Consider the following 13,346-nt stretch of genomic DNA (forward strand, 5'->3'; position numbering starts at 1 on the left):
GTATGCAAAGATTTGTTGCAGTGGTTCAAAAGAAAGTGGAAAACTTTCTGCTTAACAGCAGCATTCACTTCAGTAATCTACTACTGCATTTATGCCTTTCAAAACCCTCACCTCTATTTTCAGAAAACTGAAATTTTGTACACTGCTGCTCTGTTTCATTGAAGCAAATTCTAATTTCCTTCCCCACCTAACCCACAAAAAGACTATTATTAAATGTCTACATCCTCTTCCCAGTTCCAACTTCTTTTTCTCTTGGTTTCACCTTCTATTCCTGTGAGAAAACAATAATGTTCAAAGATTTATATTTGAAGAGCAGGTGAGTGAATGTGCGCAAGGTGCAGAAAAACTGTGATGAATGCATCCATTTTCTGACATGTCTTTGTTTGTTTCAATAGATTCTACAACTGTCTTACAAAGAACAGTGAGCAAAAGTTTAGTTTGAGGATCAAATGGATCTTCACCATGCATCTTATACTTGCAACCATCCTTGTCCTTGTACAAATGCATCTTCATATCTTGGACTATGTATTGAATATACAATTTTGTTGGTGAATAGGTGGCATGACCGCTGTTCTGTGTCTGTCATTATCTATTAATAAAGCTATATAAAGCCACAATAAGCCTGCTTACTTGTAATGACTATATAGCACCCTTAGCACAGAGTGAATCAAAAAAAGTCCAAAACAGGAAAGAAAATCAAACAATGGGCCAGAAGTAACTCTGGAAGGAACAAGACTTGTTGTGGGTGAGCCCTGGCAGGAGCTCAGCCCCACCCCCAGCCGCTTGCTCATTCCCCCCCAGAGGGATGGGGGAGAGAATCATAAGTGTAAAAGTGCAAAAACTCGTGGGTTGAGATAAAGACAGTTTAACAGGTAAAGCAAAAGCCGCGTGCACAAGCAAAGAAAAGCAAGGAATTCATTCACTCCTTCCCATGGGCAGGCAGGTGTTCAGCCATCTCCAGGAGAGCAGGGCTCCATCACATGTAACGGTGACTTGGGAAGACAAACGGCATTACTCCAAATGTCCCCCCTTCCTCCTTCTTCCCCCACCTTGATATGCTGAGCGTGGCATCATACGGTGTGGGATATCCCTGTGGTCAGTTGGGGTCATCTGTCCTGGCTGTGTCCCCTCCTAGCCTCTTGTGCACCCCCGGCCCACTTGCTGGTGGGGCAGTGTGAGGAGCAGAAACGGCCTTGGCTCTGGGTCAGCCCTGCTCAGCAGTAACGAAAGCATCCCTGTGTTATCAGCACTGTTGTCAGCACAAATCCAAAACACAGCACCACAGGAGCTACTATGAAGAAAATTAACTCTATTCCAGCCAAAACCAGTACCGGACTACAGGTGAACTTCCAAGTAACAGAAGAATCCCATGCTGCTGAGATCAGCATCCAGTGAGTAGATGACTTATGGTGGAAATGAAAACCAGAGTTAAGGGGTTCTTGCTCATGGTGAGAGCCAGAGAAAGATGCACAGAAAAGAATGAAGAGAAGAACTGACTGGCAGGTTGAAGGTTGCCTTGCTGTGGACAAGCAGACAGGCAGAAACCTGACTGTGGGCTGACAAATGACTTGAAGCGCCAGGGGAATGAAGAAATAGGCACACATATGGACTGAGAGTGGCAGAGAACAGCAACAGAAATAATGGAATGCAGGAGGAACATCTTGTCAATATGAGACACAGGAGACTGTTTAAAAATGGGAGAACAGGGTGAACAATAAGTCTGAAAAGAAATCTGAAGTCTGGGTAGTAGAATTAAGGAAATAAATTGCCCTCTGAACAATGTCATGGACTAAAAGAGTTAGTCCAAATGCAAGCTAGAAAAGCAGAGATATCTTGATAAGTCTGCCCTTACCAAACCAGGTAGACTCTCTTTCTTATTACTAACTGCAACTTTTCAGAACATTGGTGCCAGGAAGGTTTGAACCCTTTTGACTGCCATTCCTAGCAAAGAACCATTTCACACACACTGCCAGAATGTGAATCTGACCTTGAATCCACTACGTGCCACCCCTTGCAGAGCCTGACCCTGAGGCAGCTCCCAGCAATTGCCTTTCAGCCTCTGAGCTGCAGAGTTCTACTAAATAGAATTGGTAAAACACGTTTATTAGTTATCCATCCTTACCAGAAACTCCCAGCACTCTGTATGAAAAAAGCCCTTGCAGCACTGCCTCTATACACTTACACTGACTATTTTAGCCACTGATAACACATGGGGTGGCTAAATATCAGCTGGCCTCTCTAATAACCCACGGGGGGGCTAACCCCAGTCAGCCTCTCTAATAAGGATGCACCAGCCATTGATAGGACGTAACTCAGCACTAGCCCCTAATCTAATAACCTGCGCTTACATCTTCTGACAATATACTCAGTGTCATAAATATCCTTCCCAAAGACACCCTCACAGTTTCCTGAAGATCATGAAAAGGTTATTTTTACGAAAATACGTGTCCTACTTTAATTTCTGCAAATCACAATTTTCTTCAAGTTCAATTTGATTTTTTCTACAATTGTTTTTTTCACTTTGATGTAAAAATGTAATGTGCAGAATACTGTAACCTACTAAACTGAACCACGATGATATATTATTGGCCATATTTTAATGTGGATGCACTTTTATTTAATCCTGAAATATTTGCTATAGTGTATTGGCAATGTCTTAAAAAAAAACTTTCTAGATGGATCTTCCCATTTTCTTCTTTGTTAAGGATGAACTCTTCTGCAAATTTTTATAGAATATCTTTCCTGCGATTCTTGACATATGTAAAAATGCAGATTTTAGGGCCATTTAAGTTTAAAAATTTCTTTCTCCAGAGAATCATGTCAATCTCACAATGCCTCATTGCCCCATTTGTAAAAGAAGAATAATGTTTTTCTTTTCCCTTTGCCCACCCTGTCTACTCCATCTGTAAACTCCCTGTAGCAGGAGCTCGTCCTTGCTCTGGAATAGCAATGCTATTTAAAGGGAGTCCAAGCACTTCAGAGCCTTTTGTTCTAATGCAACATATATATTATACAATAATCATCATTCCTATATGGCTAAATCTCACAGTCCATGTCCTATCCCTCCTCACCTTCAAATATGTTGGCACATTTCTATTGATTTGATAAAACCCCTTGTTTTCAACGTTTTTAATCACTGTATCCTTCTTCTCAAGGGCTAATTTTACCTTCTGAAGAATCAGCACTGTGTATATAAGGGAGACATCCCAATACTTTCCCCCTAAATTGTGCTGCAATCCAAACAGTCCGGTCTTAAAAGCCTTTCAATCTTCCAAGCATTTAAAAAATAATTTACAAATCTAGCCTTGGCACAGGTATCCAGTTAAAGGACAGAAGATCAAATACCTTTTTCCAAGGATCTGACCACAACATGGCTCTAAGGAACATGTGATCAACCCATGGCCTCTTCGTCCCTTGAGGCAGGCCTATTCCTGCCCTGGGCAACCAGCACACTGGGAATGAGCAACTCCCTTCATTTACTTAGGAATTGCTCTTTCTAATCTGCAAGTGCTGATGTAGCACAATCAGGGGCAGACACACTGCAATAAAGGTTGCAAGGAAGAAATTGCAATGCTGGAACGCAGTCAGTGGATTCATTTTAATGGTTCTGCATATGCCTAGACAAAAAAAGCATCATTGATTTCCTGCTGACCCTCTCCTCCAAGTTAATGAATGAAAGGTACTCACGTTAAAAGGCATGCAATGTGAGAAGGTCTGCTGCTACCATCAAGACTGTAGGCAAAAACTGATAACCAGGGTTTGAGGTAATACCTGTCACATAAGGAGACTGCCCAGGTTTGGGATGTACAGAATCCAGCGTGCTAAGATTGCAAACCAGTGTGAATCTGGTACCACCTCTTTATTTTAATTCCTCCTTTTCAATTCTTATTTTGTTGCATCGCTCAGAGAAGCAGTACTTTGAAGCAGCTGAACCCTGCAGTGTGGTGCAGCAAATACACCTGCACTACTCAACACTAACTTACCAGTCTTCAACACTCGATTCAGGTTCTTTGGTTCACCCAAGACAAATAGGGAAGAAAATTTCTTCTGAAGAAGGGGTAAAATTTCCTTTGGTTCAGGTAAGTCCTGAGTAGGCATGAAAGGCTCTGAGCTGTCTGCTGTCCTGTACATCTTCCACACAGACACCTATGGGTTGCTCCAAATTTCACTGTTTTTTTCAGCCACAAGCAGACCTAAAACCACTTGGTCTCCACTTGGGTGGATCAAGTACAGGCTCAGACCAGCCAAAGATTTGTCCCAAATCACCTAGTTTTCCATCACTATAAAATTGTATTCTGTCAAGAATCCCACTTGTATCAACTGTACTATTTGTAATGCAAGATGCTGAAACACATTGAGAATAAGTGGCAATAAGTAGCCCTTAAAAAACATTTCTTTTTTTAAGTTTACCTTTCCTCTTTTGTTCCCTTTCTCCTGCTTTCCATTTCAGATCTTTACTCTTGGATTTTGCTCCTCTTACCACTAAGTCCTTCTGTATTTTCTTCTTTATCATAGCTAAGAATCACATGGAGATGAGATGGGACTACAGGATTGTTTTCTTGTTTTCCCCTATGGACGTGGCAATAGTCTGCTGGTCAGAATGAGTTATAAACCAGACTCCATTTCACTTCTTTCACATCTTGCCTTACAAACTTTCTATCAAACATACCTCATTTCTTTCCAACCTTCCTCTCATTTTTGTTTTCATAATGCAGAGGAGAATATCCACAACATGTCCTGATGCTTCACTGCTCTGAATGAGTTATCTGCACTTTCCTCCCCTTGGCTAGGTTTGCAAATGAAACACGAGCACAAGCTAACTACTCCAGGCAGGTGCATTTCACTGACTTGACTACCAGTCTTGCTTCTGATCTTTAAATAAGTTTTTATCACCTTTCTCTAACACAAGTATAAACAGAGAATGTTTTTAGCGTTGGGGTTGAGGATGGTCTTAGCCGCCAGCGACAGCAATGGAACAGATGAGGAGATGCTTCCAGATAAGGCTGACACCAAGACCAACCCCACCCCACTCCATTATGAACAGCCCTGTGGAAAGGTTCCTCAGCCCAAGAAGCAACTTCACAAGTCAGGCGTTGGCTAAGCCCCTCTGAGAACCATGCTCCGCCCCACTCGAGACACATGGCAGTCCAGCCTGCACGCAGGCAGACCAGCTGTGGGTAAGCATCAGGAGCTGGCTGGAGCCACCAAACAGGGCAGAGAAACCAACTGACATCCTCATAAATCACACGACACGATGCTCTTTCTTGCACCTTCACAGCACGTCAGCATTGCAAGCCAGACGTCGCAGAAGTGCTTGTAGGATATTTTTGGCAGAATGCAACATGTCTGGTCAAGGATGCTCCTTAGTACAGGGCATCCATCAGTTCTTATAGTATTAAGGTGTTTTCCTGCTACAGTCAAGTACCATCAAGGACTAGAAAGCACAGAAAGTCAAAGAATTTGGTTTTATGGATGCTGAGAAAAGGGCAAACACAGTGTAATCATTTTAGCAGTGTTAACAATCTCATTCTTTGTATTACAGCTATTTTACATCTCCAATGTTAATAAAATTCTTTGACTTTCTGTGCTTTCTAGTGGGATACACAATGGCAGAGAGTGAAGAGTAGCACTGATTTTCACACAAAAACAATTCTTTGCCCTCAAAAGCAGCTTTCGTAATGAAAAAAAGAGACCTGAAATCTGAAAACTGCTTACTTTCACATGCCTCAAACCTGGTTTAAAAAAAGGCAGAAGAAAAGGCAACTGAGCCTTCACAAAAGGCAAGCAGGTGGCCAGCAAAGGTGATATACACTGGTTCAACCTAAAGAACCAGATTGATTTTGCTCTTTATGCACTTCTCAGCTAACATTCCAAGCCACTGTGGCTCTTGCATTTTTTGTTCATAACACCTGCTTCTAGTCTAATATTTTTCTTCTCTTCTTGCCTTTTTTTTTAAGGCAGATCACAATCTTTTGAAGACAATAACTACCATCTAGTCTTCAAACTCCCTCCTCCCATCTTCCACTCATATTTTATGAAAATTCTGTCTCAGCTGAAGGCATTATGGGTATTTCGTACATAATGCAAGTGTAATGTTATTTTAATGAATGTTTGTACAGTATTGGTCCTTTAGTTAAATTATGTAAAAAACAGGTGCATTGGACATGGGTAATAGGAAAATAAGTTTGTTTCAGGAGCCTAATTGCTATGCTGATGACTATAATAACAATACTGGCAGACATTTGCTGATTTTTTTTGAGTAGGATCATTTTTTCAGTGAAGAAATACTGGAAACACAGATTTTGGGTATTCTTCCACTGCAATTTGTTGGTTTGTGGTTTTTTTTTGTTTATTCCAAATATGTGGGTCTCATTTACTTAGATCAGAGACAGACAAATTTGCAGATAGCTACAGAAACCCCAGTAAGTCGGCTTCCTTCTTTGCTGCTGCTGGTCACAGTTCATTTTTAGCTCAAGTCTGTTTTTTGACCATTTTCTATTTGTCCTGCACGTTCTGTTTGAAATACCTTACAACCTAGAGACACTCCACCACACACATTTGATCCAATTCAGACTTTGTTACCAGTTATGCTCATGTGCCCACACTGAGTAATGAAAAATAATTCCTGACAAATGTGAGTATTCTTCCACCACATCTTGTACCTTAATCAAGCAAAGTCAGTGAAAGACTCTGCTTGACTTCAATGTGCTTTGGCTCAGATTTGCAGAGCCTGGTGTTTAAAGGCATTCAGGTGCCTAACGGAGCAGGAAACACCTTGTGGATTTCCCAATTGTCACAAAAATATGGCCCAAATCCCAGATGATTCGCTAACAATTCCTTCAGTCACGTTGCAACTGGCAGTACAGATTACATTCATGCTTAATCCTTGCTGTTAGATAATGTTGCAATGAGTATCAGTACAAATTACAAGAATCTATATCCATGGAAGTAATATTAACATAATATTAACTATCCTCCAAGACTAAAGCTTACTCACTCACTACTAACAACATATTAAATTACCAGGCGTGTTGAGCAGTGCTCTATTCAGCAGTATTCTCTACTATTCTTGCTAGAAATTTGCTTCCAAAGTAACTATTTTATGCATCTCTTGTAAACGGGAAATGGTATCCCAGTTTAACAAAAACTCTTTGTTATGATGCACAACCATTATTAATGGATTACACTTTTAATCCACTTTGTCATATAAACAGAAAATCTATGGTTTGATAGGATTAAGCATTTATCAAAGTTTTTTTTTTATTATTAGTGCTTTGCAAACACAGAGTTATTTTCTACAGAATTTTTTTTATACTAGTAAGTGTTTTAACTTCTTCAAAATAAATGTTTATTTTGGACTTTAAAGCCAGGCAGTTACTGCTTTCCCAACAGATCAGTGACTCACTCATACTCCCATTAACTTCAATGGGAAGAGGAGCATGGCCCAAGAAAATAATCTGTAAAAAAACAAATCTATATTCTGTCAGCCCAATAGACATTAAAGGAATTAATTACAAATCTCAGAATTGAGGACAGTTGAAATGACATAGCATATAAAGATATCTTTAATAATTATCTTGACAATTTCTCGTCACATTTAAATTCCTGTAAAGTTATCAAAACATTTGAGTAATCTGAGCTTGAGATGTTTTCTATTTACTCAGAATTCAAACAGCTCCTTTCAAGTGAAAGGTAGAAACAGCTTTGAAGATAAATGACAAAGGAGTGAGGGAAATCCTAAACAAATCATACTTCTGATTTAAGTATTATGTCCTTAATGTAATCTTCTGCATTTCTCATATTTCTTACAGAGTTTAAACAACATTTTCACTATTGATCTGAGAGCAAAATAGTCATCGAATAATTTTTCTGAAAATTATCTTAAGCATAGATTGTAAAATGACTCTGTACATTTTGCCTGTTTGAAATGCATGGCTCTACAGCTTGCCTTTTAGGTTCTGCACCATGCCATTGGAAATTATTTGCAACATTCACAAAGACTTCCTCATCCCCACTCCCACTGACAGAAAATACATACTATTCATTACTTTGATGCAAATGAGGGAACAGTTAATCATCTGTTTTAAAAACAAGGTGTTTAGGCATTATTTAATTCCCTAAACCAGCAAACCATGTATTTCTGTTTATACAAATTGATCTTGCCATCGTCATGTTTAAAACAAAGCATATACTAAAAGCATCAATGAATTCTGGCCCATAAGCCCTTTCCTCTTCTATGTTCGTTTGCATTCAGATCATTTTAGAGTTTGATTTTTCTGTCTTTTCTGCCACCACAACCCTACTGGCTTCCACAGGCTTGCCCGTATCAATAAATAAGGCAGGATTAGGCCCTTAGCTTGTAAGGGAGCCCAAGTTGCTGCAAAACCAGCACATACTATTAAAAGCACTAGAAGTTAAAAAACATAGTAGGAACACAACTTTGAACTGGATTAGGCGGTCATCTCAATGCAATTCTACACAATGCCTCTCTCCAGATTTTGAGGGAGTCTCCAGGCTCTACAGCAACAAAAATACTAAATATCCCTACTAATGAGCACTCTACTGCTTTTAAGCATGCAAGAAAAAAAAAACACTGAATAGAAAATATTAATCGGCCTCACCATGAAGACAAAAAGATTATTGGTCTTAAAAGTAGTATTTTTTTGGAATCTGCTCAGTAATATGACCATAAAGAGAAAACAAATGACGACAGATCTCTGCTGAGCAGCAAGCTCAGGAAGTAAAATATTTTAAAAATTCATTGCATAGCATGGCTTACGCAGTAAGAAAGATAATAATAATAACAAGGTGGAAGAACTGAAGGAAGTTTTGAATTGAAGACAATGTTTTAGATTTAAAGTTCTAAAAGTGAAATATTCTTACCCCACTTCCCAGAAAACAAGTGCAGCACACAAGATAATAAACACATAGGCTGTGTTATTCTAAACCTACTCTGTATCATGGTAATGTTTAGGTGTTCTTAGTTGTCAGTCATCATGAAAATTGCTTTGAGAATGGCAATCATATTTTCAGAATTGACTGGTTAAGTTTGTCTTTGATTTCCAGGAGTTTTGGGGAAGTTCCCACCTAGGAATTCACATCATCACATGGTGAAGTAAGATAAAGCACTTGACACTTCGGATTTCACTATGAGAAAGTCCCCCTGGAGAGATCACATGATGCACATTATTCCTAATTTTAGATTTTGGGCATCAGGCTTACTTCATATGACAGCGTTGGCTACATGTTGATCACACTGTACTGTCAGCTGAGAAACTTGCTGTGTGACTTCAGGGTGCTCATTCACCTCTCTGTGAAACAGCACTGCTTACTCGGACCGAAACAGGAGAGTAAACTGTGCACGAAAGCACTGTTTCTGGATTACATTACTTCGACGAGGAACATTTTTGACTTCTAGGGCAGCCGACTTCCAGAAGTGCCGAACAGAGAGGATGACACAGGACCCATCACGTTTCTAAACACACAACGGCACTGCTATTACTCATCATAGAGGAGGGCCACGAAGATGATCAGAGGGCTGGAGCACCTCTGCTATGGAGACAGGGTGAGAGAGTTGGGCTGTTCAGCCTGGAGAAGAGAAGGCTCCGGGGAGACCTTCTAGCAGCCTTCCAGTACCTGAAGGGGCTACAGGAAAGTGGACGAGGGACTTTTTACAAGTGCATGTAGTGACAGGACGAGGGGTAATGGTTTTAAACTGAAAGAGGATAGATTTAGATGAGATATTAGGAAGAAATTCTTTACTGTGGGGGTGGTGAGACCCTGGCCCAGGTTGCCCAGAGAAGCTGTGGCTGCCCCCTCCCTGGCAGTGTTCAAGGCCAGGTTGGATGGGGCTTTGAGCAACCTGGTCTGGTGGAAGGTGTCCCTGCCCGTGGCAGGGGGGTTGGAACTAGATGATCTTTAAGGTCCCTTCCAACCCAGACTATTCTATGGTTCTATGATTCTATGATTTTTTTTTTTAGCTTTCGATTTGAAATACCGGTACCCAACACGCATCCTGAGCACAGGACCAGAGCAGCAGCCCGTGCCCCCAGCAGACACGAAGCAGAGGTGGGTGCAGGGGGGTCGGCTGCCCCGCATGCCCACCAGCCCCGCCGCCCACGTCCCCTCTCCGCGGCCCCTCGCTTTTCACGACGCCGCCCGCCCCCACCGAGCGCCGGGGCAGCGGCAGCGGCGCATCCCCCGGCCGGGCGGGGGGCCGCGTCCCCGGCGGCAAGGGCGGCCGCAGCCCGGCGGGGCGGAGGCCGGGGCTGCCCGGGGGCCTTCCCCGCCCCGCTGCCTGCTCGCCGAGTGGCGGGACGGCGGAGGCGGGGGCACCGGGGGGCCGGGCCAGCTCCGCCGCCGCCGCCGCCCGGCTCCGCCTCTCCCGCCGCAGCTCTCAGTCCTGGAGCGCCGCTCGGCTGCCAGAGGGAAGCCGCCACCTGCTCCGGTGCGGAGTCGCTCCTCGCTGCGCGCCGAGAGGGAGAGCAGCCGCCCGCGCCCGAGAAGTTACCGCTCCTGCCGCCGCCGGGGAATAGCTGCCGCCGCCGCCGCCTCCCGGACTCGGAGGGGGAGAAGTCGCCGCCCCGCTCCGCTGCGAGAGGGAAGAGCCCCCGCGTGCGCGCCGCCCCGCTCCGCCGCTGCCTCCCGGTCCCGCCGCGGGCAGGCGGGATGATGGAGCCCCCCGCCGCCGCCGCCTGCGCCTCCTGCCGCCGCCGCCCGCCGCCGCCGCTGCTCCTCTGCCTCCTGCTCGCAGCCCTCTGCCTGCCGCCAGGTGAGCGTCCGCCCGGGGAAAGGGGCGACCAGCGCCGCGCCGTCCCGGCTGCGCGTAACTTGGCGGAGGGGAGGCTGGGGCCGCAGGTGGCGGCGCCCGCCCGGGTTCCCTGCTGCCGGCGGGGCCGCCCTCCTTCCCTCCCCCGCCCGCCCTTCTTTGCTGGAGCGCCCCGACACTTACCGCGGGGTCTCTGCGTGACCGTGCGCCGGGGGTCGCTCCCGGCCGTTGGTGCCCTCCGCATCCCGTTTCGCCTCGGTGGGGAGCGGGCGGGGGCTGGTCCCCTCCTGCCCCTGCCGCCGGCCCCCGGGGAAGGCGGCCGAGCGCGGCCGGCGGGGCGGGCTGGTGCCGCCGCTCCCGAGGGAGAGGCAGGGGCTGCCTCAGCGGTGAGGGGGGCTGAGAGGCGGCGGGAAATGGCGGTCGCGCCTCTCCCCGGGGGAGGCGGCGGTGGGCTCCCTCCGGGGCGCTGTCACCGGCCGCCAGGCAGCGGGCGGGCAGCGGCGGCGGGCGCTGCCCCCGCGGGAGGGAGAGCTGGGGCTCGGGGCGGCGCCACTTTCACTTCCCGGCTGCGCGGCGCGTCTCCGCAGCGAGCTGCCTCCAACTTCGGCGCTTCAGCCGCTTCCCCTCTCGCCGCCTCCGGTGCCGCTCGTGGCGGTGCCCGGCTGCCCGCGGGGTGACGGCTGCCCGCCGCGTTCGTTCTGCCGGGGCAGCGCCGCCAGCGCGGTGCCGCCCGGCAGCCAGCGGGGGGGAGCAGCCCCGCTGTCGGCTCCGCTGCGTGGGCAGCCGCGGGGCGCAGCGCGGGGCCCGTGCGCGGTGGCCGCCCTGCGTGGGGTGAGGCTGCTCCGGCGGATCGGGTTCGCGTGGGTCACTTCTCCCCTCTCCCCGCTCCGTAAAAACGCTGTCGAGGCGTTGGGGAAGCGGGAAGGCGCAGGGAGTGCTGAATACCCTAAATTGTTCTGGGAATATTTTGGCCGTGAGGTGTTTGTAGGCTTTATTTTGTAAATATTGAGCGTGAAAGTGAAGTCTGAGAGAAAAGCTGTGAAGTGAGGAGTTCTGCGTTCAGCGCGGAGACCGTCTCATTATTCTTGTAGGAAGAGCGTCAGCCTGTGGTAACATTTTGTATTGCTTTAAGAGACGGCTTTGCCTTTATGCGCCCGCCTCCGCGACAGCGAAGGGTCTGCAGGAGTGTTGGAGTTGGTGGCTTTTCGTTCCTGGTTTCTGCCTTGTTACGTGCTCTCCAGTTAACCATTTACAGGCAGTACGTTCTCATCGGAACGCAAGATAAGAACAGATCTTTGTCACTAGAAATATGTTTATTTTGTACAAGCTTTAGTTAAGTAGAAAACGAGCCACACCAATAAAGGCTGCTGAAGCTTTAATTTCAATTAGGATAGTAAAAAAGCTACAAACAGAACCAAAAGCAATATTGGAACCGTAAGCGGTATCTCAGGCTGTTCTGCTGGGCTTTTGCTTGGGCAAATAGAGTGTATAATCACTGTAGAATGTAAAAAATACCAGTCTCCATGGCTGTTGATAAAAGACTGCTGCTTTCTGTGGTGTAGAGAAAGTCTTCAGGAAAGATTGTTCATTTTATGAAATCTTAAAAGGCATGTGGAGTATTCAGAGATAAGCACTTCAGCTTCTAAGCAGCAAGACTTGGCCCCTGTGGGAAATTTATCCCAGTAAATACGAAATGATCTCACTGATTGTGTGCCTGTCTACAATTTTCCCATTGAAGGAAATCTTTTATCATAAAATATTTTATCTCAAGGGTTGTGTTGATGGAGGTCTGTGAAAAGATGGGACTTGACCACCTGTGGTCTGAATAGGTTGGCGATTAAAACCCATTACCGAGGTTTTTCTGCTCTTCGTTTCTTCCTCGCCCCCTCAAGGAGAAGCTCAGGCTAACTGTTCAAAGTGCAGGCAAATATGCGTGGGGAGAAACCAGCCCCACCTCAGCTTAGAAACTTTCCCTGCAGTACTGAAAATGCCTGGAGAGCCTAATATAAGACTTAAGCCCCTAGTTCTGAGTGTATTCTGAGAGTTTATTCTGCAGAGTATAAAAGATATTTAAATATAAAAATATCTATAAAAAGATCTTGATATTACTGTATACATCACATTTATTTCTCCTTGCTATCTCAGCTGTTTTAGATGATAGGTAATTTGCTATCATCTACAATAAATTCTGCAAGTATTACTCCATCATGGTGCTTGGCTTTTGGGAATTCCATTTCAGGTTTGCATACGGAAAGCAATAGATAAGCTATTAAAAGCATATTAAAAGTTGATGTGCGTCAGGTGTAAATCTCTGCAGCAATATTCAAGCTGACTGGGGATCCCTAGGAGAAATTTTGAGTTTGTTTCTTCACAGAATAAACTGCCTAGGAAGATACCCATATAAAAAAAAAAAAAAAAAAAAAAAGGGGTCCAAGTCTGCATTTGGTACTAGGAGAGTAACTCTAGGTCAGACTAAATGAGAATACCAATTAAAATCTCATACTTGTCTAGAGGAAATGACTGTATGTGAAAAGGCAGTCAGCTTTTAATCAAGAGCTTATCCCTCCCCCGACTTTCT

The 13,346-nt window shown here is 45.2% G+C and overlaps 1 protein-coding gene across 1 annotated transcript in view; it reads left to right on the top strand.

Moving 5' to 3' along the window:
* The first annotated feature begins 10,668 nt into the window (after positions 1-10,668).
* ALCAM (activated leukocyte cell adhesion molecule) overlaps positions 10,669-13,346 on the top strand; it is a 128,272-nt gene continuing 125,594 nt past the window's right edge. The window contains exon 1 of the mRNA XM_068417320.1: positions 10,669-10,771. Within this exon, the coding sequence (XP_068273421.1) occupies positions 10,669-10,771 (103 nt within the window). The remainder of the gene's footprint in view (positions 10,772-13,346) is intronic.

The sequence above is a fragment of the Nyctibius grandis genome, chromosome 23 (genome assembly GCF_013368605.1).
Source record: "Nyctibius grandis isolate bNycGra1 chromosome 23, bNycGra1.pri, whole genome shotgun sequence".
Lineage (NCBI taxonomy): Eukaryota > Metazoa > Chordata > Aves > Nyctibiiformes > Nyctibiidae > Nyctibius > Nyctibius grandis.